Source organism: Gymnoscopelus braueri (genome assembly GCF_963280865.1).
Source record: "Gymnoscopelus braueri genome assembly, chromosome: 1".
NCBI classification, from domain to species: Eukaryota; Metazoa; Chordata; class Actinopteri; order Myctophiformes; family Myctophidae; genus Gymnoscopelus; species Gymnoscopelus braueri.
The window spans coordinates 19,502,582-19,526,537 of record NC_137603.1 but is presented as its reverse complement, the minus strand read 5'-3'; the positions used below and the strand labels follow the sequence as shown (position 1 = coordinate 19,526,537).

Below are 23,956 nucleotides of genomic sequence, written 5' to 3'. Positions count from 1 at the left end.
CTGTAGTGCTACAATTAATCCCGAAAGGTGAGTTTTTATTGTTTTATGATTTATTAATTGGTTTTTACATGAATAAATGTAAAAAACAAGTACTTAGTTACTAAGTACAAGCTTTACTGACAGTCAGACAGTGGTGGTGGGAAGTTTCCACCACTGTCTGTCAGTAAAAGCTTGCAGAACAGTTGTTTTGGGCCAAGCCAGTGCCATCTAGAAGGCTCTGGGCCCAGCGACACCGTCGTACTACGGACTACACACCAGGCTTCGGATCTAGTGGCGCTGCACTGCCGCCTAGCGGTCGGGATCCCAAAACCCATCATTTCCCTGAAGATGGCGGCGTGCAGACGTGCTCAGCTGCTGTTGACGTCCCTGTCACTGTTCTGCGTTCTGTGCAGCGCCGAGGGGCCAAACAACAACGCATTGAACGATAACGTCGACGCGAACGACGACCCCGCCGCGGATCCGCCGAGGCCGCCGCCGGCCGCGAGAGTGGCGGAACCTCCGCCTCCTCCTCCTCCTCCGGCCAGGGGGGATGCCATCGCCGCCGCCGCCGCCGCCGCTGCCCCCGCGGCGCCCGCGGCCTCGCAGCCCCGAAGGGCGACCGGTGTCGGCTGGAAGCTGTCCGAGGAGGAGGCCTGCCGGGAGGACCTGGCTCGGCTCTGTCCGAAGCACACCTGGACCAACAACCTGGCCGTGCTGGAGTGTCTTCAGGACCGGACCGAGGTAAAGCTAAAGCAGGGAGGGAGGCGGTGGTGGGGACTGGAGACAGTCAGTCCTTCTTCTTCTTCTTCTTGCAGCCGATATATACCGGTTCATTCCTGCTGCTCAGTGTTTTTATATGATCTATTCTAAAAGCCAGTGGGTCCCAATCCCAAAAGAGATATCAGATTTTTTTTCCCCCCCGGGGATAGCAGATATACAAGCTACAAGCTATCTCCAGCTTGTAGATAGCAGATCTACAAGCTCCGATCTACGAGCTTGTAGATCGGCTATTTTCACTACTTCTTAAACGTTTGTTTTCTAATGTAGGCCTATGGGATTTCTTTAATTATGTATTCAAAAATATTTTAATTTGTTTTTAATTCATGATTCCTTTTTGCATTTTTGGGGATTGCTTAGGGGAAATATTGATTTTTCTTTATATATTAAATATTTGAAATAATAATAGTTGGGATATATAGATAGAAGGGATATTTACTCGTGACCCTAGCCCTGAAACATGACTGTGAACCATGGCTATCGTGACCCATACAAATGGGTCCCGACCCACTGTTTGGGAAACCGTGATCTAAGCTACAGATGAGCCTAGTAGGCAAGCTGCTGTCACAACAGATCATGTGTAAATCCTGGGTCTCCTGTCTGTCAGTCAGACAGACAGACCAGTCCCTGGTAGTGTAGTGTCAGTCAGCTCCCAGGGCGGTCAGGACAGGACCAATGGTGGAAAAAGTAACATTTTATTTAAAAGTATCAATACCGCAATGTAGAAATTACTCTGTTACAAGTAAAAGTCCGGAATTCAAAATGTACTTGAGTAAAAGTACAGAAGTATTGGTATGAAAATGTACTTAAAGTACCAAAAGTAGAAAGTACTCATTATGCAGAATGTCCCATTTCACAAGTTTTCAAATGTATAAAAATCTTTTGAAAATAGCAGATCTACAAGCTCACGATGCGTCGCATCGCATTGTAAAAAGTACCGTAAATTGTAAATACTCCAGTAAAGTAAAAAATACCTCAACATTGTACTTAAGTACAGTACTTGAGTAAATGTACTTAGTTACTTTTCACCACTGGACAGATTGATATTGTATGATTTCAATCCTGACGTTCGTGTTATCATTTTAGCAGAGAAAAAAAAGACGGGTATTGGAAGTAGATTTCATCATCATGTCCTGTCATATATTGTGCACACAAATGATAATGCTTTTCAGGGACCTGCAGAGTCGGACACAAAAACATGTTAACATCCGTCAGACAGTGCAAATGCATACTTATCTTAGAATCTACTTATGGAAAGTAGGGAGCAGAAAGCGGGGAAGGGTACAAGGTCTCCTGCTGGGATCGAACTGGGGGTGTTGCATTTGAATAAAGTAAAAATAAAATGTAAATACAAATTTATGGACATGCTTTTCTGTAATAAAATGACCTCGCACTCCATAATATTGGTTGACATGGCATTACATTTGATCCCTGCAAATTGTCTGGTAGCATCTACTACTGTTACAGGCAGCCCTAATCGCCAACAAACTATTCTCCTTTACCAATAGCCTATAAAATGCACAGCTTGTGGTCAGTCAGGGAACAAAATGTAAAATGTTCCACTAAATGCATTTTAAAATTCACCAGCCACCATATTTATTCAGTCAGACACCTGTCAAAGTGGCTAGCACCAACCAACAAACAAACTAGATTTTTAGAATAGACTATGGGATAATAGTATAGATTAGGACCTCCAACCTGATTTTTTTGGGGGAGTAGACTCACTCACCAACCACAGCCGAAGTTCACTATTATATTGGATCATTTCCTTATTGCCCTTTACAGACACCATGCCATGAAGTTTGCTTTGCTGAGCAAACATCACATGGTCATCTCACACCGCAATGTGAGAGAACATTACTTTATAATAACTTCAGTGTTTCTGCCCTACGTTTTTTCTTGGGGGGGAGTGCCTAGTGCTGTATGTGGTCCGGCTGCAGGGCGATGTATTTGTGTGTTTGGGGACCGCTAAGGTTTAAATACATTAGGGGCTGAGCCCAAGTTGTTTTGGGCTGAGTCTGGAAGGGACATGTATAGCACTTTAAAACAAAGAATTACAAAGTGCTGAACTGAACATATGATACATTAGCCTGGGACCAGAAGAATCTGCCAGTGCAAAAAAAAAAATTTACCCTCTGCGATTTGGGTCTGGTACCGCTCCGTTGTGAATCCATTTCCTGCTCCTGAAATCTGGGGTGACCAATCAGGGCCCAGTATTCAAATGTGGGGGACTGTAATTGGTAGTTGGTTGTAGGTCTAACCAATTGCGTCCAGAGCCAATTGTTTTGATCCCGCCCCCTTGGAAAAAAAACTTCCTCATAGAAGCATCAGACTCATATCCACGCAGTGATATAGTCTGGCTACGCGAGGCTAATGATACGTAATATCAACATATTTCTTACTTCATTGCCTGCTTTCATGGGATTTTTTTTTTAAACTTTCCGTCTTGACAGATATGTTAAGTATGTAGACACACAGGTTTGTGAGGTCAGGGCACAGGATTTACTGCAGTGTATCTGGCCCCCATGCCTTCATTGCTTTGCTCAAGGGCAGTTTAGCAACCTTGGTGGGCTTGCAATTATGTGCTATATCTACTAGTACCTTGGGGCGTGGGGGTCACCAGCACACAGAAGGAATGCTCCCTGCTGTCAAGCCTACAGGAAAACCAGCATTTGCTGGTTAGGCAAGCAGTCAGCCTTTATTCTACGGCTGGCATACTGGAGAAGGAATGGTACTGCGACACGCAGCGTGTTTCTGCCAAACACTATGACTGTCTGTCTTTATCCTCTGAGAGCTCACATTTTGAAAAATGTCCACCCTTCTTTTCTCTCTTCATCTCCCTCCTCTCCGCCCCTCCTGTCAGTCTCTCTATGTCTGTCAGTCTAATTGCTAGCAGTGGGACTGTGTATGTGATTATGTGAGGCTGGCCAGTCTGCGACCTCGGAGACAAACAGTGATGTGTGCAGTTGGGAGACATTACAAGTACTGTCGATGACTGGCATTACGATTGACCCATTTTATCCAGTACAATTCTACCCTCTCTCTCAGTCTGTCTTTCAGCCTAGTTTATTACTTTGTTGTATGAACCTTCGGTTGAAAATCGGCTCTTTTCCTCTTGCAACAGTGGTACAGTGTAGTAGCCTATTACATTACTCCTCCCTCTCCCCGTATGTGTCTCTTCTCTATCAGTCTCTCTCTGTCTTTATCTCATCCTCCTTGTTGTTGGGTTGCTCTCTCTCCCTCTCTCTCTCTCTCTCTATCCGTGATGGTGTCATTGGGAGCCTGTCCCTGTGTTGTCCAAGACCTTCAGCTGTGCTGTCAGACTGCTGTGTTGTGATCACGGCAGAATGACCGGCCCTGATTTACCGTCTCCACTGTCCTCGTCGTCACGCTCTTTCCTCCTCCTGTCCAAATCCACAGTAAATTTCCGAGTGTTCGTTTATCTCTTGCGAGTGTAAAAAAGAGGTCCTGGATTCTACTGTGGTCAGCGACACGTCGGCTAATACACCTCTACCGTCATTTCACATTTAGGCTGATGCTTTGGTCATTACACATGACGTTAAGTAAGCAGGTACTTAGAGAATCTTGCTGAAGTGCATGCTGAGGCACATGATGGCCATGGGCTGTTGATTGGATCATCGGTTGATTTGTTATACTACTGTTAAGTGTCAACTTGATATTTCTATTTATGGAGCCATGGCCGCCTATCTATACATTTTCTCACAATTTCTTTAACCCTTTCAAAGAGTGGGCTAATTGTACGGTGAAAAGCCATGTCCACATATACTGTCCTTTGTAATGGCATCCTAGTATCCTTTCACACAATAATCACGTTGCCTGACAGACAGTGTGTGACACACATTGTAAGGTGGTAGATCTGCTATTTTAGCATTTAAGCATTACATTACATACAGTGTGTGTTTGTTTGCAGAATGGATGGGGAAGAAAGACTGAGTGTCAGAGAGATTGTTCCCTCTATGCTGGTGTGAATAAGGACCTAAAGTAAAACCACACTGTGCAAAAGAGTGAATGTGGTGTGGTTATGTCTCCGTAGAGTGTTGTAAAACAACAACAACTTTATCCCAAACAGCCTCAACAAACCCATGGCTGGCTGATGTAGTTGTGTGGAGATGTCCTCACTGCTGGTGATGTGTAATTTACTCACTTGTCCCTATTTGTGTGCTCACTGCTGCTGCAGCGAGCACACCATAGTTCTCCTCACTATTTATTGTGGGCTTGCTTCAGCAAGTCCTCACTATTTATTATATATTTATATTACTACCTTCCCCAATATTTGGCACCTAACTACTCCTACACACTTTCACCTAGAAACTCCATTCAAACTGTATAGAAAATCCAGCTTACTGTGGACAATGTGCGCTTGTTCATGTCACTTTGAAATGTTTTGTAGTTTTTGAAATATTTAACTTTAAACACCCAATAAAGTCTCTATGGGAAAGTCGATGTTATTTCCTCTGAAATCCCTTTATTCTTTAACTTGTTTGCAGTCATGTCACTTCAGCATGCTCTAACTTACAGACTCCATTTAAACGTGAACAGGTAGATCTATCTTGTGACTTCCATTGCTGTGATCAACTTTTTGATACATTTTATACTTCTGAAGCTATCCCACTTTAAACCACATGTGGATCTCGCAGTCCTTTCAGCTGTTCCAATACACACTAATGGTGTTTGTAGCGGGGAGAGCGAAAGAGACGGAAGGAATGACTCATTGTGTTCGTAAACTCACTGCTGTGCCCACACTTTTTACTACAGATATGTTTCTCACATCGCCACCTTCTCACGGGTCCACTCTCCGCTTTGTTATACTACTGCTATGTGTCAAGTGTCAACTTGATATTTCAGTTTATGGGGCCGTGGCCACCTATCTATAAATCTTCTCACAATTTCTTTGACCCTTTCTAAAGAGTGGGCTAATTGTACAGTGAAAAGTCATGTCCACATACACTGTCCTTCGCAATGGCATCCCAGTAATCACGCAATAATCACGTTGCGTGACAGTTTGTGACACATTGTAAGCTTGTAGATCTGCTATTTTATAAATTAAGCATTACATTTATTACACATACAGTGTGTGTTTGTTTGCATAATGGTTAGTGAAGACTGAGTGTCAGAGAGCTTGTTCCCTCTATGCTGCTTTGAATAAGGGCCTAAAAAGCATACCTGGGCAACTGGCGGCCCGGGGGCCACATGCGGCCCCCACGTTCACTTGATGCGGCCCGCAGGTCTTCAGCTGTTACAATTCCAAACATGCAAACATGACCCGCTTTAATTACTTCAGTCTATATTAGTAGCTTAATGACTAGTATAAAAATCTAGTATAAAAAGTATTTTTTTGGGGGGCACGGTCGGTAGCGCTGTCGCCTCACAGCTAGAAGGTCCTGGGTTCGATTCCCGCCGGGGACGCTGTGGGCGCTGGGGGTGTGTCTTCTCCTCCGCGTCATCAGCGCCCATACCCTAGGTGGGGTTGGTGAAAGGGCCCACTCTGTGTGGAGTTTGCATGTTCTCCCCGTGTCTCCTAGGGTAGTTAATACCCTCACAAAAACATGTAGTAATCCTGGTCACTATACTGCCTCCCCCTGGTCAGCCGGGGCGCCTGATGGAGGGGAAGGGAACTGGTTGGAATAACGTGTTCCTTCCACGCGCTACGTCCTACCGGGGAAACTCCCCCCTGTCAGGTGACAAGAAGGTCAGTTGGCTCTCATGCATTGAAGGAGGCATGAGCTCGGCCCTGGCCTCCCTAGGCTGGTGGGGGGAGTGTAGTGCCCAGGATCACTTAGCAAATTGGCACCGGGTTAAAAAAGGGTTACAAAATCGAGGGTTAAAAATTATAGAAAAAGTATTTTTTAATGTCCAATGTACTTGTATTTCAAAATTCAAAAATAGCAAAAAAATAATTCTGGATTCCAATTCAAAAATAGCAAAAATAGCTGATCCACAAGCTCAAAACGCGTCGCGACTCGCGATGCGACACGTTTTGAGCTTGTAGATCAGCTATTTTTGCTACTTTTGTGTGACATACTAGAATGACGAATTAACGAAAAAGGTTAAAATATGGAGATAAGATGTGTGGCCCCCCCTTGGAGTGAGTGTGGAAATATTGTGGCCCTCTCCATCATCAAAGTTGCCCACCCCTGGCCTAACCCATTGAGACCTGAGGTGATTCTTAAAAATGTTTTCTAAATCCTAACAGTTCTTTTGAAAAAAAAAAAAAAAAAAGATTTTTCAAAAAATAGCAGATCTACAAGCTCATAGCGCGGCACTCGGTGCCGCGCTATGAGCTTGTATATCTGCTATTTTTGAATAGCCAAAGAAATCTAAAGTGACACAGATGCGTTCCAGGTCTTTCCGGGGTAAAGTAGAACCACACAGTGCACAAAAGAGTGAATGTGTTGGGTTATGTCTCCGTAGAGTGCTGTCAAATTTTCTAGTTTGCTCTCTCGTCCTCTTTGACTCACATCATCCTCCTCCTACGCGCTCTGTCCTCCCTCCGCTCCGCTGCTGACGCCATACATGACTGCTTCCCCTGGTGATCTCGGGCTCGAGCGGAGCTCTAATTACAGAAATAATTACTTTGCTCCACTTCAGTAACAGCTGTACTCCTCTAGAAGAGGTAAAATGGCTCTTAAATAAATCTCTCATCTCTTCTGTGCACAGACCCCTCTTCTTCCCCCAGACGGGAGTAGATTTAGCTTAACTCGTTAAGACCGGGAACGCATCTGTGTGTGTCATTTTTAGGGTTTTTTTTTTGGCTATTCAAAAATAGCAGATCTACAAGCTCATAGCGCGGCACCGAGTGCCGCGCTATGAGCTTGTTAGCCTCGATCTCCAGGCTTTTATTGTTTAGTGTTGCTAAAAAATAAAAGCCTGGCCCAGTGCGTCGGTGTACTCGGTATAAGGAAGTGTTTCACTTCCCAACCAACCAGAGTGCAGTGGGCGTCGCTCGTAATGTTGTGTTAACGGGGCGGGGGTTGACGGACAGATCGGTGAACCAATGGGATCAGCCGCAGTCTCTCGCCGGCTCTTTACACCCGCCCCTCTATACACGAAATCAGGAGCGTTGGGGCAGTCTATGAGCTTGTAGATCTGCTATTCTTTTTTTAAATCGTGAAAATGCGTGCAAATCTTTGAATATATATTTTTTTCTTCAAAGCGAACATTTGTAATAAATCTTTGCTTCTGGGGATTCTACAAATGTCTTCTAAATCCTAACAGTTCTTTATTCTTTTTTGTTATGTTGCCATATATCAGTGGTTCTCAAACATTTTTCATGTGAAGGACCCCCAAAATGATATGTAATTGTCCGCGGACCACCCCATCTCAAAATGTTTTGTTCCTGGACCCCCAGAAGCAAAGATTTTAGTTAAAATGTATATATATATATATTCAAAGATTTGCACAAATATTTCACAATTTAAAAAAAATGGCAGATCTACGCGCTATGAGCTTGTATATCTGCTATTTTTGAATAGCCAAAGAAATATAAAAATGACACAGATCCGGTCTTAGTGGGTTAAAGCCTTACCACCAGAGTAGTGTTGGTAAGTTTCAGCTGTGTGGTTGCAGGTGGGTTTTAATTGTTCTGGCACGCCACAATCATTTAGGCTCCTGTGTATTCTGCTTTCAGCTTCTGTATTCAGCTTTCTTGCCTTGTGGGGAGGCCAACATATTTTATAGTTTTTGATAGTTGTACTGGGCTGGGATGATGTGCTGTTTGTCTTGTTGAGATAGAGGGATATTTTTGACTTGCTCACATCATACATTGTAATATATTTACTGGAATTCATTTGCAGGGATATGTTTTTCTTATTGACTTTTGGCTGATGCCGGGGCTTGTTTGGCCGGATTACAACAAGGCAACAAGTCTAGGCTCTCAGTTTCGATGAGAAATATAGTTTTGAAATTTTAAATGCAGGGTTAGTGGCGAACAGTTTGACAGACAGTGAGCTAAAGTCTTGTCAGCAGCAGCACAGTACTCATCATGTGCTTAGAGTTTTCCAGTCTCCAGTCTCTACATGTTGAACGTGTAAGCTTTTTACACTGGCTGAGAGAGCCCAGTGCCAACGCATGCCAATTGACCAGTCAGGTATTTCCCAATAGGTTGACTTTGACAGGGGCCATTTTGGAATTGCAGCCTCCTGAAGGTGTATCTTTAGTGCAGTTTTGAAAGTGAGTAGGGTTTTACACTCCTTTACTCCTTTGGGTAGGGCATTCCACATTTTTGTTGAATAGCATGAGAACGAGTTCATTCCCTTTTGTTGAGCCAAATCTGGGTTGAACATGATCCGTGGAGCTGCCTCTGGTGTTATGATCATGGACTTCTTGTAGACCAGGCCCATAGCAAGTTGCTGTACTCTGTCCTCAACCCTGAGCCATCCAACCCTAGCAAAGTGAGCAGGGGTTAGATGGGTTGTGTGGTTGAGGCCAAGAAGTAGCCTTACTAGTTTGTTTTGGGATGTTTGGAGCTTTTATTTTTAAGGCCTTGGTGGTGAAGGTACTAACCTGATGTTAGTAAAGCAGGACACATACAGTATGTGGCAAATGGTGTTGACGCTTGTCTTTTCAGCTGCAGGGAGGAGGACCTTTCATGTCGACTTAGCAAATGGTTTGTAATTGTCTTCATGAAGGCTTGCAGGGGTTCGATAGCATAGACAAGACAGTAAATATACAGTGAACGTGCTTTTAAGGTTAGAAGGTTCTAAGAAACAAGGCTGTGCAGTCTCCCTTGCTGTGATTTGAATTTTGAAACGACACACCAGCAGAATAAAACATTCCTTATCAAAGACAAGTGAAGCATTTGGTCTCTCTCTCTCTCACACACACACTCACGCTCACTCACACACACACACACACACACACACAACAGACGTAGGCGGCACACACAACAGTACAACACACACACGTACAGTGCGTTATCTCTCTTTTGCAGACTGTGTGCTCTCCAATACAAGGATGGATGGCTGCATGGTCCACTGGCTTTCAGTGCGCTCCTGCCACGCACACACGCAAACACGTGTGCACACACACACACACACACACACCTTTTTCATGCAGATATGTACATATTGTAGACCATACCTGCCAACATTAGATTGGCAAGATTTCTGGGGTATTGTAAATGGCCTCAATGCCCCCAGCCCCATAGAATACTACATTACATGACAATAATAGAATACATTTAAAGATGTGAAAGTAAAATTACTTTTAATTCATCTTAAACTCATAGCTCACTAAATCAGTACAAAACAATATTAAAAAATCAACAACTAAAGTGTGTGTGTGTGTGTGTGTGTGTGTGTGTGTGTGTGTGTGTGTGTGTGTGTGTGTGTGTGTGTGGGTGTGGGTGTGTGTCACAAAATGAATGTATTAGAGGTTAGAAAGAGGAAGTGGACTGATGCATCCTGTTTCATCCACAGCATCAAACTGAGGAGAGCAGGCTTAAGCAAGCAGTGACTAATGTCAGTGACGTCAGGCAGGGTTGTAATAAATGGAATCGGGAGATTAACAGGAGAAATTACCAATAGGGAGTACAGTGGGGAAAAGGGTGAGAAATAGGAAGACTCCTACGAGAATCAGGAGTGTTGGCACTTGCAGATATTCTGTACTGCATTACATGCTCACACATGTTGTCTTTCTCTTTCTGACAACATAGTAGATGTAGCACATGTTAATGTGTTGTTCAGTCAAAAACCTAACTGGCTATTGACCAATCAGTGGTCAGAAATTAGTTTTATTTGACAAAGTAAGTTTACTGGTTGCTAACAGACAATAATCATGACGCAATTGTAAGAGGGTTCTCTGTAATACATTGTCATTTGAGCATGGTTTCTAGAAAGAACCTCTGCATCTGCTGGCCATGTATGGTTTAGGATAGAATATAAAATAGTAGAATTTACCCTAAATGCTCCATATCTACATTTGCCAGTTTATTTTAGTTAATTTAAAAAAGATTTACTGTTTTGAATCTGACCATTGCAATCTCTTACTGTATTTCTCTGTTTCTGGGGCAATGTAAACGCGGGTGTTGTGTGAATGGAGACACGTTGACAGGAGAGTTCCTGTTGGTTTATTCAGTGCTGGTTATTCAATGATTCATCAGCTTAACCCATTGATACCTGGAACGCTTCTGTGTCACTTTAGATGCCTTTGGCTATTAAAAAATAGCAGATATACAAGCTCATAGCACGGCACCGAGTGCCGCGCTACGAGCTTGTAGATCTGCTATTTTTGAAAAAATCGTGAAAAAATATTTTTTATATTTTCTTCAAAAAACTTAGGATTTAGATTTTTTTAAAGAATCGCCTCAGGTCTTAATGGGTTAAGCCTTAGGGGATGGGTGAACCTTTAAACTATAGCTGGCACAACTATGAAGTACAGAAGGATCACGAGACTTGAGCCACTTGAGGCACCACCGAGCGAGCTCAGGCGAGCGAGTCGGCGCGCCGAACGTTGTGAAGTCCTCTTCAGAATCGTAAATCGCGTTGTGGGGTGAGCGTTCTTTGTATTCGACACAACTGCCAGTCAAAGTGACTACTGGCCAATCACAGCGCGTCTTTTCCAGGACTTGGCACTACACTGCTGTAGACTGTAATAACGCGTCTCAGCTACACGCCCCCCGTTTCTACCCATCTCCACTGTAGTGTCTTAACATAGCAGAGATTTAGAAAATTATTAATTTAGCATACACCATTATCCAGGACGACATAAAAAGTGCAGGGTTGGATACTCTTCTACACAGCCTTCCTACTGTCTGTCTATCCTACACTGTCTCCCTGTCAGCCGTCTATCTCTCCTGCTACACTGTCTCCCTGTCAGCTGTCTGTCTCTCCTGCTACACTGTCTCCCTGTCAGCTGTCTGTCTCTCCTGCTACACTGTCTCCCTGTCAGCTGTCTGTCTCTCCTGCTACACTGTCTCCCTCTCAGCTGTCTGTCTCTCCTGCTACACTGTCTCCCTCTCAGCTGTCTGTCTCTCCTGCTACACTGTCTCCCTGTCAGCTGTCTGTCTCTCCTGCTACACTGTCTCCCTCTCAGCTGTCTGTCTCTCCTGCTACACTGTCTCCCTGTCAGCTGTCTGTCTCTCCTGCTACACTGTCTCCCTCTCAGCTGTCTGTCTCTCCTGCTACACTGTCTCCCTGTCAGCTGTCTGTCTCTCCTGCTACACTGTCTCCCTGTCAGCTGTCTGTCTCTCCTGCTACACTGTCTCCCTGTCAGCTGTCTGTCTCTCCTGCTACACTGTCTCCCTGTCAGCCGTCTGTCTCTCCTGCTACACTGTCTCCCTCTCAGCCATCCTAACTGTCTCTCCTTACACCATCTTCCTCTCAAATTTCTTCCTACTGTCTGTCTCTTCTCTACTGTCTCCCTCTCAGTTTTCCTACTGTCTCTCCTACAATGTCTCCTTCTCCGATTTCCTACGGGTCTCTCTCATAGCCTGTCTCTTTAGTCTCTAAGCTCTCCTATTGTCTGTCTCTCCTACACTGTCTTCAGGGGTGTAAAGTAACTAAGTACATTTACTCAAGTACTGCACTTACAATTTTTAGGTATTTTTTCCCTTTACTGGAGTATTTCCAATTTTCAGTACTTTTACTTCTACTCCACTACTGTACATCTCAGAGGCAAATATTGTACTTTTACTCCACTACAATTATTTCAAAACTTTAGTTACTTTGCAATTATCAATTATTATATTATAAAACATACATTACCCACTTTAGCCCTATTTTATACCTAGGCTATTTGAAAATAACATCGCGACGCGTTGTGAGCTTGTAGATCTGCTATTTTCGAACATTTTTGTACTTTTACTTTTGGTACTTTTAAGTACATTTAGATACCAATACTTTTGTACTTTTACTCAAGTACATTTTTAATTACGGACTTTTACTTGTAACGGAGTATTTCTATATTGCAGTATTGATACTTAAGTAAAATATCTGACTACTTTTTCCACCACTGACTGTCTTCTATGATGCATTATGGTCAAAGGACAGTCCATCCAGTAGGGCGTGGTGGTGCTGGTCACTGGAGAATGTGTACTTGGCTAGTGGACAGAAGTCTGTTAAAGATATGTCAATGCGTGGGAGGCTGGCAAACCAGTTTCTCTGTTGTCTCTCTGAGTGTTTTTGTCTTTGTCTTTCTGTCACTATCGCTCTTTCTTTCGGAAAATATGCTATTTGGACTACTCTCTAATCCCATCATTTACCTACTCCTGTGTTTACTAACATTGCCAACATAAATAAACAAATTACGGTAAAAAAAATTAAAACAACATCCAGCAAAAACTGTTTATATTTTATTTTATAAATATTTTATATGTTGTCTGTAGTGTTAGTCCTATCAAGAGCTGAGTTAATCAACTAGACAATAAAAACATGTCTCCACCACTACCATTTGACTGTATATCTTTGGTGCTGGGGCTGCTCATTAAGTTTACGATTGGATCACTGATTGGGCCTTTATCCCATTAAAACCGGGAAAACCTCCGCGTCACTTTAGATTCTAACCACTTAAACCATTATTGTATACTTTGGCTATTCAAAAATAGCAGATATACAAGCTCGCAAGCTTGTAGATCTGCAATTTCTTTTAAATTGTGAAATTTGGTGCAAATCTTTGAATAAAATATTTTTAACTAAAACATTTTTAACTAACATCTTTGCTTCTGGGTGTCCCTGGTACAAAATATTTTTTAGATAGGGCGGGTTCGGCGGCCAAATACATATAATTTTAGGGGTCCTTCATATGGAATGGTTTGAGAACCACTGATATAGAAACATACTTTTTTCAGAAAACTGTTAGGATTTAGAAGACATTTGTAGTATCGGCCTCAGGTCTTTATGGGTTAATACTATCTATACATAGAGTCATGTATTGATATAGCATTAAGCGCCCACAAATTCAGTTACACATAGTTCTACTTAATAACATTGTGGCTTCCTTCTAAATCTCTGACATCATACTGACTCTTGCCAAAACATGGAGAGACGGCAGGACAGTGGATATGAGATGATGTGATCTATGACGGGCAGCCATAACTGAATGGCGAGAGACCAGAGAGGCCGCCTGGAAAACAGAACGGTTTCCGGTTCGCTCCCCCAGCCCCCCGGCCCTTGGTCTATGTGTTGAAGTGTCCCTGAGCAAGATACTTAAAACCTTAACCGCTCCCCAGGAGCTATATTAATGACACTTGCCCCACTGCCACTAATAGTTTGGATGGATTAAATGCAGAGGACAAATTTCACCTACTGTATGTGCGAATGTACTGTGAAACAAGATGTGGCACAATCATATTATACCAGGTTGCTCTCTCCAGCGTCCCTGCACGTTTGCGAAGTCCGCTTCAGCCGACTCGGCGCCGTTCGAGTTACGTCCCGATGGGACAGAATCGTAAATCATGTTTAGTGTTCTTGTATTTGACACAACTGGCCAATCACAGCGCATCTTTTCCAGGACTTGGGCACTACTACACTGCCGTAGACTCACTGTAATAACGCGTCTCAGCTACAAGCCCCCCCCGCCCCCCCGTTTCTACCCGTCTCCACTGTAGTGTCTTAACCCATTAAGACCTGAGGCAGATTACATTTTTTGTTTCTAAATCCTAACGCTTTAAAATAAAATACATATATTCAAAGATTTGCACAAATTTTCAAATTTTCACGGAACTAAATGGAACCGTGGTCCTGTACCCTTTCGCTCGTGGACTAACAAAAACAGCCAAAATAGCAGTAAATAGTTTATGAACTGAGCTAAATCAGTTTGTGTGCCTCAGTAAGGGCTTGTGTGCGTCGTCTTGTATAGTTTGTTTGGTGGCCACACTTTAGCAACAGCGCCATTTACCATAGAGATACATACAGTGGCCGAACACAGTATTGTGGGTCGTCTTTAGATCCCTTATTCTGAGAGGACATTGAGCCCTTATTGGCTAAATGAACAGCCAATGAGGAAAAAAAGTCACGCAAAAGGACCAGCCAATGAGGAAAAAGTGACTACTAGCGAGTGTAGATATAGACCAGGTTTGGCAACCTGGTAAAAAACAAACATACCCCAAAAGGAGCACAGGGCTGGGGACCATATCTTTACATATAATTTGAGTAAACTCTGTCGGTCTGTCTGTCTTGGGGTCTTGGTGTCTTGGGAGATCAAACTGCGCATGCGTCGCGTCGCAGCTCGCTCGCGCCGGCTCGTGTGTGTGTGTGTGTGTGTGTGTGTGTGTGTGTGTGTGTGTGTGTGTGTGTGTGTGTGTGTGTGTGTGTGTGTGTGTGTGTGTGTGTGTGTGTGTGTGTGTGTGTGTGTGTGTGTGTGTGTGTGTGTGTGTGTGTGTGTGTGTGTGTGTGTGTGTGTGTGTGTGTGTGTGTGTGTGTGTGTGTGTGTGTGTGTGTGTGTGTAAATTCCCCACACATTAACGTGTGGGGAAGGCACCGTTTAGCGTTAGCCAAAAATGTCGAAGAGTACTTACACATTACGTCATCGCAGTCACCGCGGCAAAGTCCGTATTCCCACCACACTCACGCTGATATGTCCGTCATTTTCGTGCCAAACAAAACATTTTTACCCACACCAGCGTCTAAACAAAGCCTCTAAGACAGGCATTTTCCTCCGTTCCTGCTCGCTGAAAGTCGCTTACAATAACAGGACATGGCAACACTGGCAGAGACACGGTGAGCGAAAGAGAAACAGAGAGAGAGAGAGACAGACAGACAGACACAGATTTTGGCTCGCGTGCGGTGTGTGTGTGTGTGTGTGTGTGTGTGTGTGTGTGCGTGACTGCGTGTGCGTGTGCGCGCGCGTGGGGGGGGAGGTTCGCGACGCGACCGACTGCTTTCTGTGTTGCCAGATTGTGTGCGAGAAACAAGCAACCAGGTTTATGAAAAAACGACAGGGATTATTTATGTAGATCCACCGTCTCTGGTGGATCTACATAAATAATATACATATGAATATGGATATTATATGGAGATTTACATATATTCCATATATACATGTTATATATGTTATTATATATAAATAAATTACATATTACAATTATTATTTCAATAAACTGTTAGATATCATAATATTAGACATTACAATAATATGTATTATTATGTATATTATATCTTATACTCTGATAAATATTGTATTAATTATGTTATATATTATATTATTATATATTATTACATATAATTATACATTATTATATCATAATATTATATGCTGTATTACAGTACATAACACATATTTAACATATATGGCACATTGTGTGCTTGACTCCTGCCTTCTCCTTTTCTCCCATTCCGCGGGCCCTGCCATGACAATCTGTGGACCTGACGACGTTGCCACTGTCTTTCACACCATTTAATTCTTACCTTCCTTTTATACAAATAAACTGCTAACTTCATCTCCTGCGATTTGGTCTATCTTTTTACATTTTCATTCTATTACAGAGTGTACACCAGTGCACACTGCTCACGGGTCTGCCATGCCGGGTGTGAGTAATCCCGAAGTTGAGTTTTGGTCATTGGAACGGTGATGCACGTCACCTGTTTGTGGAGCCCAAACCTGTGAGCCCAAACCTCTGAGCCCAAAAATGTTTCTGCCCGGTTCTCCTCAGTGCCTGGAGCTATTGATCTCAAATTGCGCACAGCCATTGACCATTACCATGTGCATGTGACTGCGAAGCCCGTTTTTCAATATCACTAAATCTCTGCTGTTTATTCGCATTTTTATGTCAAAGAATGTCGCCATGCTTACGCTGGCCAATCAAACTGCGCATGCGTCGCATCTACAGCCCCACAGCGTTACACTGTTGCACACACAGAACACTCGCCTCCGCGGCCGTGTATGCGCGGACACGCACGTGCGCATGCACGTTGGGGAGACACGTGTCAAAATGTACATTATTTGTGTTCGCGCGACGGCCGCGTATGTGTGTTCGCGACGGGGGACAGCTCTGGCCGCATGAGGGTGTGTGTGTGTGCGTGTGCGTGTGCGTGTGTGTGTGTGTGTGCTCGCGACGGGTTGCGCGTGTGTGTGTGTTGGCGACGGGGGACGGCTCCGGTGGGGGGGCCGCAACGGGACACGCGAGAGGAGGGGGGGGGGCCTACGGGACGGGACGCGCAACAGGACGTGCAATAACCCCACGTTTGCAACTACTTTTGCCTGCGCACCTCACCGGGTATGGTCTAGTTATTATAATCGGAGGTTATTATTTCAAAATGTGAAAGATATTTGGGGATTGACTTTCTTAGCCTACTGGCAACATGCCTAAGAATTTTGCACTGGTGTTTGCAAGATTAGCCACGGACAGACATACAGAACATTTGGGGGATATAGTGTACTGTACATGGATGGATACTCTTCTAGACGGCTTACCGCCTCAGGTGCCACGCTGTAAAAAAAATAATGTTTTTTTCATTGCATGGAGCTTGCTTTTTCTGCCTCTGGGGGTTTTCTCATGCAGCTCGCCATCCTCTGTTCTAAACCACAGGCTCCAACTAAGACACACATCACCACACCAGCCTGAAAGAGCTTTCCTTCTCTAAAAGATGGCTAATATTTATATTTCCTTCTTTCGTAAACATTCCAATCCTGTTAACACCTTGTGTATGTTCAAATTACACAATATTATTAACCCATTTGGCCTGGAACGCATCTGTGTCACTTTAGATTTCTTTGGCTATTAAAAAATAGCCGCGCTACGAGCTTGTAGATCTGCTATTTTTGAAAAATCTTGAATTATTATTTTTTTCTCAAAAAACTTTTTATTTTATTTTTTTTAAAGAATCGCTTCAGGTCTTAATGGGTTAAATGACACACACACACACACACACACACACACACACACACACACACACACACACACACACACACACGTTTCGCTATCAATACAAGTTTCCATGCTTAATCAATAACAGTGAAAACCACTGGTGTATATATAGCACATTTAAAAACAACAGTGGGTTGACCAACAGTGGTTTCCAATGGAGGATGACCAACAGCAACGTGATAGCCATACAAAGAATCCATAATAAGACGAAACTAATTTAAAACGAATCACAGTAAAAATATAAAATTAAAGTTGAATTGGGTTAAATTCAAAGTAACAGTATCTAAAAGGTTTGCATCAGAAGTTTGTGTGAACAAATTAATACATGCTGTAAAAATTGTTTGACAACTATTTATGTGTGTGTCTCTGTCTGTCTTTTCTGTGTTTCTGCAGGATGCAGAGATCTCCAGTGACTGCAACCATGTAAGTTCATCCCCTGAGAGTACCCCCTACTTTTGATCACATTGTTATATTTGTACATTTAATGACCTGGCCTGAATATGAGGTGGCTGTTAACCTAGAGTTCAGAGAAAGCGGCTTGACATTGGAATTTTTGCTGGTTTGAAACCCTCAACCAGCTTGGGACAAATCACACCGAAGCAGGATCTGTTACAGCTTTTGACTCACCTGTCACTTCATTGCTCCGGTTGACCTGTTCACTGGCCAAGAGTGGTCAAGACACACACACACACACACACACACACACACACACACACACACACACACACACACACACACACACACACACACACACACACACACACACACACACACACACACACACACACACTGTCAAGGTTGAAAGACCTCGTTAATTTTTTATTGCAGTGCTTTGCTGCTCTACAGGTGGCAGTTAAAACCTCTCTCTCATGCTCAACACAAAAGCACTCACGCTCGCACATACTCACACCAATGCCCACACAGTACAGGCGCACACCCTCACACCTTCTCTCATACACAGAAACATGCTACATACAGTACCGTATTGACACACACACACACATCGGAGGACACCCACGCATACACACACACGCACGCACTAGGGCATTAACGAATAGTGATTTATGATATTCGAATTATTCGACCCAAAAGTATTCGAATAGTCGATTATTCGGTTTGATTATAAAAAATAATTTTTTTTTTTTTTTTTTTTTCAATGGCATTGATGACTCGACTCAAGGAATGCGAGTTGACGTCACACCAGAGCTCACAGCTGCATGTCTGCTCTAGAAAAGCCACTAAAACAAAAAAATCTTTAAAAAAAAAAAAAAAATGCTTTTTTTTTTTTTTTTTTTTTTTCGAATAGTCGAATAGTGGTTTGATAGTCGAATAGTCGGTTTGATATTCGAATATTCGACTATTCTGTGAATGCCCTAGCACGCACGCACGCACGCACGCACGCACGCACGCACGCACGCACGCACGCACGCACGCACGCACGCACGCACGCACGCACGCTTACAGGGTTGAAGGATTTTATTGGTGGTTTATTTCAGTTCTACGGGTGCCAGTTACAATCTCTGCAGTTGAGCCTTGCAGCACTGTTGTTGGTGCTCCCAATAAATTCACGGAATCTTATTCCATAACTACATGAAGACTAGGGGTGTGCCGATATATCGTCCCGCGATATATCGCGATACGTTTTCGTGACGATATGTATCGTTTTGGGAGAATTTTTTTATTTTTATTTTTTTTACAATAATAATAATCAGGCATGCAAACAGCCCGAGGTGAAAAGGGTGACAACATGTTTTTTTTTTGGGTCAGGTGTCACACTATTGCCCTATTTGGATTCAAAACGGCTATTGTAGCTGAAAAGCTACAAGTTTGCATGTCTGAATAATGCAAAAACTGAATTATTTGTTTGCATTTGCTTTTTTTCTCCCCCCTATATATTTTCATAATAAAAAAGTGCGTATCGAAATCGTATCGAAGTTGTGAGCCCAATATCGTATCGTATCGTTTCGTGAAATTAGTGTATCGGCACACCCCTAATGAAGACAATGCAACATTTTGAGCACCCTCACTGGCTTTTCATCAAGTACATAATGATGGAATTTGGGTACAGGTGTTGTCATTTTTAGAAAATGAATAGCTTACACACCAGTGGTTCTCAAAGTACCTTGGTGGCGTTCTCCAAATGGACCTTTACTGGTCTGTAACTCTCAGAGTTATGGGCGTCCTTGAAATTTAAAATGTTTGAGAACCTGGCTTACACCCACGGTTGAATCCACAAGCTTAGTTGACCAGCATTCAATTGGCATTGAGCACTGTTGGATTTCAAACTGTCCGTTTCAGAGATCCCATTGGCTTTAGAGCTTTGCCGTCTAGCTGATCCTACCGCTAAAGTTTAATCTGATATCAGTGGCAAACACATCAAAGCCGCCTGCTTGACTGCCTAACCTCATTGTGACCGAAGCCCAGTTAATCTTTCGTCATATGACTTTCTTTGTTGATAGTTATTTGAAAATAAAACTTTCAGCGAGCGTTGTATGATGTGTACATTTGGCTCTACTCCCTCTTTCTCCTCTCTTTGTCTTTCCCTAACTTTCTCTTGTTCTCTGTTCTCCCCCCCCCCCCCCCCCCTCTCGTTCTCTCTCTCCCTCTGCCTCCGTCTATCACTTTTCTAACCCCTTTCCCCCCCTGTCTCTGTCTTTCCTCATCAGCTTCTATGGAACTACAAGCTCAATCTGACCACGGATCCCAAGTTTGAGTCGGTGGCCATGGAGGTCTGCAAGAGCACCATCGCCGAGGTCAGTCTGCTGTACTCTCACACCAGGGTTGGGTGTTGAGCTCTGTGTGTAGAGCATGGGTCATCATGACAGACTCTGACTTTCCCGAGGGTTATTATTATGATTTACACTCTCCAGTCTCCAACACTAAAACCTAAACCTGGTAGGGCTGGGCGATATAACTTTTAAAACGTAAAAAGATTTAACCTTTTCCTCAATTATGACTAATAAACGATCATTAAAAAAATCCAACGTGAAAATAGCAACAGGCTCTCAACGCGTTGTATCATGGCACATTGAGAAAAAAACGTCTTCTCGATTATTTGATTAACACATTCACTGCAATTGACGGACATATCCATGATTTAAAATCCACCCGCTCACCGCCATTCACGGATGTGTCCGTGATTTAAAAAAATATCTTTGGGGAAAAACTTCCAGAACCCAAGATAACGTCATCCGAAGATTTACTGCTCCATTCACTTCCTGGTTAACTTATTACTTTAAAATCCTGTATCTCGGCTCCTGTGTACCTTTTTTTTTTTTACAATGTATTTTTGGCGAAACGTGCTATTTTCAACTGGGTATAACAAGAGAACGGGAGGTCACAATGATTTTTCTTTTTCACGGAAGCACTGATTTCCTCCAAAAGGGGTTCCCATCCTGAAAGGTATAGTTACAAATAGGGGTTCCCGCCCTAATTGGGTTAACAACCATCAGGGCATCGATCATACTGGAGATAAATATTCTGTGGTTCTTGAAAAATTTGTCAGAATGCTTAAAAATGCTGGCAGCATTAGAAAGCCCCTGGCAGTGAATGTGTTAACCTACATGAGCAAGATTAAGTGGGTTATTGGTTCTAGATATCCTTTAATTCGTTTTTCGATATATTTTTGCTCAATTGCCCGGCCCTAAAACCTGTGTTTTGTCCTCGGCGTTGTCGTGTGTTCAATTCCCACGCCACCGCAGACAAAAGAGTGCAACGAGGAGGAGCGCGGGCGAGGCTACCTGGTGTCTTGTCTGGTGGATCACCGCGGCAACATCAGCGAGTACCAGTGCAACCAGTACATCACCAAGATGACCGGCATCATCTTCAGCGACTACCGCCTCATCTGTGGCTTCATGGACAAATGCAAAGAGGACATCAACAGACTGCACTGTGGCAGCATCAGCACGGGACAGAAGGTATGTGTGGACAGGCCTGTCACAAGCATTGCATAATCGTCTAATCGCAATTACTTTGTATAATCGCAATTATTTTTGCATAATCGTCATAATCAATTCCATATAAAAAGAAATCATATATTTTCACTATTTTTGACATTTTTTGAAAATATATGATCAATTTTTCCACTATTAATGTTTATCTTGAAGTACAAAGTAATTAAATATATGTGTTATTTGTCATATATGTGTTATTTGTCATATATGTGTTATTTGTCATATGTACCCTGTGCAACTTTTGTTTACAAAAGCTAAAAGCCAAACAGAAATGTAGTTTTTTATTCATAATGTTCCATTAATTTTCAACGACGGAAACACAATTACATCGTTAAACGCAATTATTTGAGCCATTCATTAATCGTCAACTTAAATTTGTAATTGTGACAGCCCTGTGTGTGCATGTCATTTATTGATGAGCGCCTTTTTGTGACCACAATTTTATTAGATGTTTCAAACGGTAGAGACAAAGCATTGCATTTATACTGCATTTAGTATCATAGCAGAGAAGAACAATATACAGCGTGTCGGAAATCCCCCCCCCCCGCCCCAAAAAGGGATTACAGTATACACACTGAATCAAAATAGGTTCCAATGCACATCAATATATACACATACAATTACATGTGACCTGTACGCACACAATCTATCTGTGCACAACTGCATTAAAATTGCCTTGTGGATGGACACATGCATGCGTGTCACAAACGTAACGTGCCCATATATGGAGGTTTTCTCCATGGAAACGCAACATAGGCGCCCTGAAAATCTCCATGGAAACGTAACATCCCCATACACTGTATAGAATGGAATCAACGTTATTGTCACATTACGTTCTAGAGGTGTAAAGTGGGTGAGATTCGTTTTTGTGCGAGCTCCATCATTTGTGTTGTTTTCAGAAAGAGAAAAGAAGAGGGGTGTGGGGGAGTAACACTAAAGAAAAACATGCCCAGGAGAGGCAGAAAAAGATCTCTACAATGGAAACTATTCTGGTGTGCGGACAGTTGTACACGCTCTGATATTGCTCTGTAACATCACAAGCTCACAGAGGTTACTATAGACTATAAGGAGATTGTTCTGGTGCACAAAGTGATGGGTAGAGTGGAAAGTCAGTCGTATCAGCGGATCACCAAAAAATATAGTTAAATCTGAAAATCACCATACATGAGTCAGGGTTTCCGCTAGGCATTTTTTGGGCCGGCAGGATTATATTTTACCGGCCAAAGAATACATTTACCGGCCATATATTATAATTAACGTCACATGCGCGTTTGTACTGCATACATGCACCCAACTGATCATTACACCTTGTTACTTTAGAGCTGCGCTTCTTTCCACTTTATCACAGATAAATCACAGATCTGTTCCTGTTTTTATAGATAACTAAATTATATGATCTACTATATCATGCAGAGATGTCGCTTGCCAAAAATGAAATGAATAAAGTGGGCATGAGTGAACTGCTGCGCAACGAATACCACCCGCTCGCCCCAATACACAGTCGCCCCGGGGAAAATCCGGCTGTATTCGCCTGGTATTCCTAAACATATCAGTAAACTATGCCTAAACCTAACCTTATTCCTAATCATAACCTCAGTAAAACTATACCTAATCCTAAACCTATTTCTACCCTTATCCTCAGTAAAACAAATACAAGAATACAAGAACCGCTGGTCCGCCTGAAAAATGGGGGCGAGGGTGTTTTGGGGCGAGCTGCGGCAGAGCCTTTCCATGCGCGACACCGTCGCCCAACTTTCACCACTTTATCCATTGCAGACAGACAGTCACTGTGCTTGCATAATATCCACGACCCACACGTGTTCGGGTCCCTTTATCGACAATTGGGTCCGGTTTGGTTCAGATTCTATCACCTCGGAAAATCCCGGTTCTGTTTATCAACACACGCGAGCGAACCACGCTGGCTGATTAGGAAGAGACACAGCAGGTCTATCAGCTGTGTTGTGGCGTATCAAAAATAGCAGACATACAAGCTCACAACGCGGCGCGTTGCAACGTGCTGTGAGCTTGTAGCTCTGATATTTTCAATGCGCGACACCATCGTACAACGAATAGGCGAATCTACAACAGCAGCGCGCAGCAGAGCAGGCTGTCGGGAATTAAACCACAGTCAGATCATGATAAAAACTTTAAATGATTATGATTTTAATGGTTGTTTGTAGCCAACTACTTTATCCAAATAATAATATTAATAATAGGCTTAAATTATAAAATAGCCTAATAACACCATTTTCCCAACCGGCCACGGTGGCCGGTGGTGTTTATAATTACCGGCCAAATAAACTTTTACCGGTCAATGGCCGGTAAATACTAATACTAAATAATAATAGTAAAAGGGACACAGACAAACAGACGGGTGCAACAGGTATCTATTACCTCCCTGTCTGAAGTAGCATGTACAGGGCTT

At 43.0% G+C, this 23,956-nt stretch overlaps 1 protein-coding gene across 1 annotated transcript in view; it reads left to right on the top strand.

Annotated features, from left to right (window-relative positions):
- Positions 1 to 327: 327 nt before the first annotated feature.
- Positions 328 to 23,956, top strand: part of LOC308083149 (Golgi apparatus protein 1-like) — a gene marked incomplete at its 5' end in the record, with an annotated part of 48,267 nt that continues 24,638 nt past the window's right edge. The window contains 4 exons of the mRNA XM_080425311.1: positions 328 to 720; positions 17,972 to 18,001; positions 20,245 to 20,331; positions 21,280 to 21,495. Of these exons, the coding sequence (XP_080281437.1) occupies positions 328 to 720; positions 17,972 to 18,001; positions 20,245 to 20,331; positions 21,280 to 21,495 (726 nt within the window). The remainder of the gene's footprint in view (positions 721 to 17,971; positions 18,002 to 20,244; positions 20,332 to 21,279; positions 21,496 to 23,956) is intronic.